The 8,013-nt window shown below is 54.4% G+C and overlaps 1 protein-coding gene across 6 annotated transcripts; it reads right to left on the reverse strand.

Annotated features, from left to right (window-relative positions):
* Window positions 1-539: 539 nt before the first annotated feature.
* Window positions 540-7,305, reverse strand: SLC37A4 (solute carrier family 37 member 4). 6 transcript variants are annotated; one of them, XM_002754501.6, is made up of 10 exons: window positions 7,253-7,305; window positions 5,664-6,005; window positions 4,604-4,836; window positions 4,039-4,282; window positions 3,378-3,536; window positions 2,755-2,840; window positions 2,113-2,226; window positions 1,839-1,904; window positions 1,349-1,487; window positions 540-1,234 (listed from the first exon to the last, which is right to left on the reverse strand). In XM_002754501.6, exons 2-10 carry the CDS (start codon window positions 5,809-5,811, stop codon window positions 1,068-1,070), a joined length of 1,356 nt encoding a protein of 451 aa, XP_002754547.1. In that variant the 5' UTR covers window positions 5,812-6,005; window positions 7,253-7,305; the 3' UTR covers window positions 540-1,067. The 6 variants fall into 6 exon arrangements, with proteins under 6 accessions (XP_002754547.1, XP_009005208.1, XP_078195790.1 ...); XM_009006960.5 differs by having other exon boundaries at window positions 7,166-7,305; XM_078339664.1 differs by having other exon boundaries at window positions 540-1,257; window positions 7,166-7,305.
* Window positions 7,306-8,013: the final 708 nt, after the last annotated feature.

The following is an 8,013-nucleotide window of genomic DNA, read 5'->3' on the forward strand; positions in this document are numbered from 1 at the left end:
TTTGAAGCATGTGCACTGGATCTAGTCTCAGAATTGCTGCTAATTTCCTGGGGTTCTGGGGTGGTGGCAGCGGTGGTGGTGGTTGTGATGATGATGATGGAACATGTATCAAGCATTTACAGCCAGGTATTCCTGCTTTATCTCACTTGATCTTCACCCTAACCCCAGGGGGTACATTCTTTTACAGATAAGAGATTTCGCAGACTTTCTGCCTCAAAGTCTCCAAGCTAGTTACTGACAGCCTGGGTTTGAACCTAGGCTTTCTAACTACACACTCAATAAACCACTGTTACACGTCCTCCCTCCATCAAGTTGTTTAACCTGCCCACAACCCAATAGCTTTATCTCTAAAATGATCATTGAACTAGTCAACGTTCAAGTGACAGCAGAGGAGGCTTGAGCTTTAAAGAAGTCCATCTACACTTCAGCTTCCCCATTCTAGGGATATGAAGTCTCTCCCTTTGGGGTGGAAAGAGCAGGTATTGACATTGTTTCCCAAGGAAGCTGTCTCATTTTGAAAGAATGAATCACTGACAGTGTTCAGTATCAAATCTAGTTTTAATCTTCTATAACAAGTCATCCTTTTTTCCCACCCATACCCAACTGTGCCTTGGGTACTAGTGAGAGCGATGGCCTCCTCTCTTTCCCTGGAGTCTGAGGTATTGGCAATAGCAGTCACCCACTGCTGAGAGGACTTAGGGCCCAGCAGATGCAGGGAGGGATAGCCACATGTCAGGTGGGGATGGAGTAGGATAGGGGCAGGACAGGACCTAGGAAAAGAAGGGTGCAGGAGGCTTCCTGACTGCAGAAGTTTCCTGTTTGTCTGAAGGCTGGAAACAGGAGCTAATGGAGTCTAAGGCCAAAGGTTATCTTTTAAATAGAGCATAGGATCAGGGAGCTGGGACCTCACTAGCCACTGATAACTTCCAGCACCACCTCGGTGAGTGAAAAGGCGCAGAAACAAAGTGAAAGGTTCAGGGCTAGCCAAGCAGGCCCCTCCTTTTCTGCCCCCACAAGGTGCAGGGGGAAGGCCACCATGGGATGGTGCTCCGGAACCTAGGCTCTGTTCACTCAGCCTTCTTGGACACTCGGCCCATCTTGGTGCGGATGTTTCGTAGGAGGAAGAAGGCAGCTGTGCTGGCTGCACAAATCACTTCAGCCACCCAGAAGGCTATGCTCCAACTGTAGTGCTTGGCAATGGTGCTGAAGGGCAGCCCAGCCAGAAAGCCGCCCACTGTCAGGGGGGAGGGGAAGATCCTAAGCCAGTGGTGCTAGCTCCAGCTTCTCACTGGCCTATACGCAAAGCACAGGTGGGGGTGAGAGAGAGACTCTAGAAGGTAACACTTACCATTGGCCATGAGTCCCACAATGGCATGAGAGGTGCCACACAAGTTGGAAGGTGCACTCTCGTTGGCTATGACTCCAAACAAGGCAATGGGACCATACGAGGAGAAACCAAATATAGCTCCCAATACCAGGATCCAGAGCTGCAAGGGCAGAGTGGAGTGGCATTCAGAGTCGGAAAGCCTACCTGCCTGCCCACCCCTGCCAGAGCAAGGAAGCCTTGGTCCCCAGGAACAAACAGTCATTGTAGAGGGACAGTAACCAAGTGACCCTCCTCCCCCCACTCCCCAACACAATTGACAGTACAGAGCTAGAGTAGATGCCATATTGAGCCAACCCAGGGATCTAGGGCAGGGAAAGGAGGTACAGAAGTCACCCCTGAGTTGGAGGCTGTGCTCAGGATTTACACAAGCTGGACTGGCTAGGGGTATGGCAGAGGGGCAGGACAAAGGTGAGACAGACCAGGAGAAAAACCAGAGAGATCTTTAAGGCACCTCGCGCTCCGTAAAGCCTGTGAGCTCCGAGAGAGGGTGAAGAGCCAGAGTCCAGAAAGCAACATCCTAGTGGAGCACAGGGAAGAAAAGAAAACCAAGCCCAGAGTGGAGGAGAAGAACCCAGACAGAGAGAGAGCAGTCCAATCAGAACTGAAAAGCGAATCTGAGAGGCAGAGAAAAAAACTGGCCCAGGCTAGAGCCAGGAGAGGGAGACAGACTCAGTCGCCTTTGCTTTCTCTCCTTGGGCCCTCCCGTGAGCCAGGCCGTTAATTACCTTGGGGGAGTCACTGGTCACTGTTACCCGGAAGAGGTACATGGACACTGTCATGCCAGCCATCATGAACAGCAACAGGCCATGGCGAGGGTTCCCGTAGATGGATGGTCCTGACTATGGATACAGTCCTGGCAATGTCAGGCTGTCGGAACAGGGCAGAGAACCCCCACCCCTGGACTCTGACACAACAGGGCCTCTGCTGACAGGTCTTTGGCAATCCCACCACAGTTCTTGGCCCTGGGCAGCTCTGGGAGGCCCTGTGACCTGCTCATTACATTCTGAGGCCAAACTCCACAACGTCCCTTCCTCCTGCTTGGGGCAGGACCAGAACACGTGCTGGGGACTGCACCTAGTCTGTTCCAGCCCATTTTCCTGGGGCTGTGGAGAAGCCCACTTAGCCTTTCTAAGCTAGGCTAAGAAGTACTCTGGCTATCCTTCACATCAGTTAAAACTCTCCCCAGAGCCTTACCTCTGCATCTCTAGGAAAGCTAAGAGCAGCCTGGAATCATTCCCTCCTCACCCGGTCTAAACCAGCAGATGCCAACCTGCCTGTTCCCTGGGACTCCTTTCTCTCCAGTGCCTGTCCCAGCCATGCTATGAAGCCTGAAAGGGACCCTTCTCCTGTCCATTCTGCCCACTCACCTTTGCCATGGCCCGGTCTGACAGGTAGCCAGCTGCAATGTTGCCTACAAGGCCCCCAACTTCCAGGGCACTCATGTAGGAGCTACCTGCAATGGGGATTTGTGGGAAGAGGGAAGGGAAGGGTAGAAGGGTGTTACACATTGGGGTCATCCCACAATGGCTTATACCCACAGGTGACTGGCTATAACTGCCTGAGTAGTGCCCAGCCTCAAAGAACGAATAAAGAGGATAAAGGGAAGCAAGGTCTGAATTTCCATCCCCTGCAATGGTTCCTGCTTCTTTTATTTTATTTTTTTGAGACGGAGTTTCGTTCTTGTTACCCAGGCTGGAGTGCAATGGCGTGATCTTGGCTCACCGCACCTTCCGCTTCCCTGGGTTCAGGCAATTCTCCTGCCTCAGCCTCCTGAGTAGCTGGGATTACAGGCACGCGCCACCATGCCCAGCTAATTTTTTGTATTTTTAGTAGAGACGGGGTTTCACCATGTTGACCAGGATGGTCTCGATCTCTTGACCTCGTGATCCACCCGCCTCGGCCTCCCAAAGTGCTGGGATTACAGGCTTGAGCCACCGCGCCCAGCTGGTTCCTGCTTCTTATGCCCACCCCGCCCCAGTGCCCATCTTACCTACAAGGACTGACTGTCCTTTCTCCTGGATAAGGAAGAACTGGCCCCAGTCAGAATAGCAGGTCTTCACTCCAAACACCACAAGGTAACCAGTAGAGAGCACCCACAGGTAAGGGGACAGCAGCAGCTCCTGTAGGGTGCCCTCCTCCTTCAAGGAGCCTGGAGGTGAGAAGAGGCCAGGTGTCAGGCTCTGTCCTTACTGCTCTCCCCATCCTGAGCCCCCACCATTCATTAACCAGCCACAGGGGCAGAGTCCATCTGCACAGCCAGGACCAGCGTGACGGATATTCCCTCACCCTGCTGCTGTCTCCCCATCTCCACTGCAAGCTCAGTGAATGAAAGAGAAACAGGACCAGGGAGGATGGAGGAAGGTACCCAAGCCACTGACGCTCATGATTCTATCTATCCAGGACAGGGAAGTCTGTGCTGTTGTGAGGAAGAGCCAGAAAATAACCTGAGTCATAGCACTTGTTGGCTCTGTCACTTGTCTGGTACTTAACTGCCTCTTGGGATGGAGTTTTGTTTACTCTCCATGCAGTCTCCATTACCACCCCTTCCCCCACATCCACTGGCTAGCAGAGAACCAGGCAAATGCCTAGTCTTCAACAAAAATCTGCCCGATGAATGAGTGCCCCAGTGGTCGGCTTGGGTGGGGGCTCACCCTTCTTGCCCTTAGAGGGCATGGGGTCCAGGTTGTGGAGTCCAACATCAGCAGGTTCATTGTGGATGAGCAGGAGACAGAGGAAGGAGACAACAATACACAGTGCCCCAGACAGGGCCAGCGTGCTGCGCCAGCTGTAGCTCTGGGCGAGGATGGTTGCCAGGATAGGGCCCAGCCCTCCAGCCAGGTTCATGCTGGTTGATAGGATGGCCCACCAAGTGCCAAATTGAGATGGCTCAAACCACTGTGGGGCAGAGGGCGACAAAGTAGGTGTCCAGTCTACTGCCCATATTGAGGGTGGGGTTAGGTGGGGCAGCCCCAGAAGCTCACATTACAGGGAAGAGGGAAAGGGCACTTCTGTTTGGCAGGGAAGTTCCCTCCTCTGCCACCTGATCCCACCACTCTCAGCCTCCTAAAATATCTTGACAAGCAACAGGAGCTGGCCAGGACCTGCTCAGAACCTGCTATGGGCTGGGCATGGGGGTGGTGGGTCAGAAGGGGTGCTCCCACATGCTCTTTGGGCATCCTCTATGACAATCCAAATATGCTCTTTGGAAGCACTCACCTTCCGCAGGACCTTCCCACATGGCGGCCAGCCCAGCCCCTGGGCCAGGCCATTAAGGAACCAGAGAGCAGCAAAGACAGATACTGTGGAGCTCCAGGAAAAGAATATGTTGACCAGGCCAACCAGGAGTAGTCCAGACGAGAAGAGCCAGCGAGCACTCATCTGGTCAGATAGCACCCCACTGACAAACTTGCTGATGGCATAGGCTGCCGACTGGCTGCTGGTGATGAGCCCTGCAGGGGAGGGGGGCAGGGCGGGGAACATTACACTTGGGGGTTAGGGACCAGGGGAGAAGCACAGGAGGGACGGAAGAAGGGATGGGGTCAGGTGTATAGGGGTGCCCAGTGGGGTGAGACAGGTTACTTCCTAGAGGAACAGGAGGAGCCTGTGCCGCAATCTGACACATTCATGGGCCCTACTACCTCTGCTACTTCTCCTGTCTCACCATCAGTGCTAACCCCAGACTGACCCATGATTCTCAGCTGCAGGTGTCAGGGAACAAGCAGGGAGCAGGACATGGCAGCTCCACCTCCCTGGGATTTGCATATGCCTGATTTCCCACCTTACCCTGGATGCCAACCCCCCAGCCTCTAACAGTTCTGTTGCTCCTCCACTCAACATGGGGCTCAGGGCTAAGGATTGAGTCAGGGACCTTGTTCCTCCTGAAGGGTAGCATGCCAGGCCACATAAAGTCATTGTGCCAGCTTTTTAGTTCCCAGTGCTCACAAGTGTCAGTAGCCAGCACTCACCCTGAAGCCTCCACATGTACCCACACAGGTGTGGAAACCATGCTCAGAAGCCCCTCAAACACTCTTGGAATAAACAGTGCCTCCAGGGACATGCACACACACATTCACACACATCAGGTAAACAGCCATCCTTAGCCCCACATGCACCCACATCCATGGGTCTCAGAGCCTCTTCATCTGGCACATGCAGACAGGCCCCTGGCCTCTACTGCACAGACACTCCACCCACAAGACATGCCCATACACAAACACCCAGTATGTCCTGCTGTTCTGTGTCCCCAGGCCCACCACCATGCCGTTTCAGGGCTCACCCAAATCATCCTTGTCCAAAGAAATCTCTTCCACCAACGATGGCATGACAAAGGAGAAGGTCTTGCGATTGAAGTAATACAGGCTGTAGCCCCCAAACATGGCTGAGAAGATCACAGTACGATAATAGCCATACCCCTGGGCTGCCATGGTAGAAAAGAGCAGGCCCTACCAGCCAGGACGCACAGCCTCTGACCACAGTTCCTGCTTGCTGCTCTGACGGTTCCCAGATTTGCTGAGTTGGGTTTTTTCTGCTCCTCCTCCACACAGCCTCCCAGGCTCCCTTTATAGCCACCTTCTAGACAATCATTAAGCCTGGGGCAGCTCCTAGGGGACCCAGTGTCCTGAGGGCAATAGAGAAAACAGGAGATTACTGAGCGCCAAACTGCAGGGGCTGGAGGACGTCCCAGAAGGAGGCATACTTTTGAGCCAGGCCAGCACCCTGTGTACCCAGGATTTCTGCCTTTACCTCGTCTGTCATGTCTGCATGCCTGTGAAACCAGCTTTGATTAAAGGTTCAACCTAATTACTTTTGTCTGCATGAGCCCAGGGGAGGAAGGGGTGGGATGAGCAGAAAAGTCCTCTCTAGCTCTGCTTCCTCAGTCACAGAACCTCTCATTCATTCACGTAACTTACAGTTAGTAAGTTAATAAGTGGACAGGCACTGCACTTGGCACTAGGTTAGCTTCTACACGCACTCACCACCACCCCACCAAAACAAATTCACAAATACCCCAGCTATCCCACTTCTAAGCCTTCTAGAGCCGGCCTCAATCCCTGGAACTCTCAATCCTTAGCACATAATAGATGTAACGGTTTCCTACAGTTGTCCCCTGTAATTGTAAGCAAGGGGAATCCCCTAGTTCGCGTCCCACGATGTCATACGGAAAGCCCCGCTAAGGGCTGAGGTCCTGATGGGGCCCCACAGAGCTGCCTCTGGGTCCCCATTACCCTGCGACGTCAGTCTGGGCTTCCTTCAGGCTGGCTGGGGGCTGCAGGGTCTGGTTTCCAACCTGGGGGACGCTGGCAGGGGCCGCAACCAGAGGGACTGGGCAGTCTGGGCAGGAAGGTGCCCCGGCTGCAGTGCACAACCGTCCTGCCCAGGGCTCCGGCAACATGCCCCAGCTTTTCCGCTCAATTGGGAAAGCAACTGGAGCTGAAGGTGTAGGCACACGCGGAGCGGGCGACCGCACGTATTCTCCCGGAGGCCCCGCACTTCTGGCACCCAGCGGCTCAGCCTGGTAGCGGAGGGCCGGGCGGCGGGACGGGGAGGAGGAGAGGTGGCGGGCTCCTGGCACCTACGCAGCCCCGGGTCCTCACGCTACCCTGGACACCCGATTGTGGGGCTGGGAACCACGGGGCCGACGTGCAGGAGCTGGAGAGGTGCGGAGACCACAGGACTGGCGGGGTAGAAAGGGGTCGTGTGCTGGTCACCCGCAGCGCCTCGGTGGCCCCCAGACCCATGAATTGTCTCTGGAGCTGCAGGAACAGCTCCGGGTCTTACCGGAGGTTGGGGTTCGCCAACAATGGAGCCCCGAGACGTGAGAGCCCGCACTTAGGCAATGCCCCTACCCCGCAGGCCGCCCCGTACCTGAAGAGAGGCGGGAGACCGAAGAGGACGGGGCGGGGCCAGCGGGGAACTGCGCATGTGCGGCGGGCGGGGGCGTGGTCTTCGCCGGCAGGCGAGGGGAGTTTGCAGCCCCACGCCCGGGGGATACAGCTTACTCTCGCCGGTCACGTCGCTGCTTGGAGGAGTACAGCGCCCCTTAGGGGCTGAGCACGGCATGTCCAATTCTTAAGTGGTTACGTTGAACAAACCAGTGAGTGTCTTCCGCTACAAAACACACGGAACACGAAGGTAATAATCATTGTTCCCGAGCTCACAGTCTAAGAAAGGTCTTGTAGGAGAACACGGTATTTTCTTTAAGAAGAAATTACTGCAGTCTTTAATAAGCACAATTTGGATTTTTTATTTTTTATTTATTTTTTGAGACGGAGTAGCTCTGTCACCAGGCTGGAGTGCAGTGGGGCAATCTCGGCTCACTGCAACCTCCGCCTCCTGGGTTCAAGCGATTCTTCCGCCTCAGCTTCCCGAGTAGCTGGGATTACAGGCACACGCCACCACGCCCGGCTAATTTTTGTATTTGTAGTAGAGACGGGGTTTCGCCATGTTGGCCAGGATGTTCTCGATCTCTTGACTTTGTGATCCGCCCACCTCGGCCTCCCAAAGTGCTGGGATTACAGGCATGAGCCACCGCGCCCGGCCCATTTTAAAGCACTTTATGATCAGGAGATAGTAGCGATTTAAATTATTGTTAACTCACTCTATTTCCCAAATATGTTAAGAAATGA

This window comes from Callithrix jacchus, chromosome 10, assembly GCF_049354715.1.
Source record: "Callithrix jacchus isolate 240 chromosome 10, calJac240_pri, whole genome shotgun sequence".
Classification (NCBI taxonomy): domain Eukaryota; kingdom Metazoa; phylum Chordata; class Mammalia; order Primates; family Cebidae; genus Callithrix; species Callithrix jacchus.

Excerpts from the sequence above, each read along its gene's own strand:
- SLC37A4 (XM_002754501.6), bottom strand. The coding sequence starts at position 5,811 with ATGGCAGCCCAGGGGTATGGCTATTATCGTACTGTGATCTTCTCAGCC. Across the intron at positions 4,283-4,603 it reads GTGGGAAGGTCCTGCGGAAG|TGGTTTGAGCCATCTCAATT; the intron begins GTGAGTGCTTCC and ends TCTGCCCCACAG. Across the intron at positions 1,905-2,112 it reads TGACCAGTGACTCCCCCAAG|GATGTTGCTTTCTGGACTCT; the intron begins GTAATTAACGGC and ends GTGCTCCACTAG.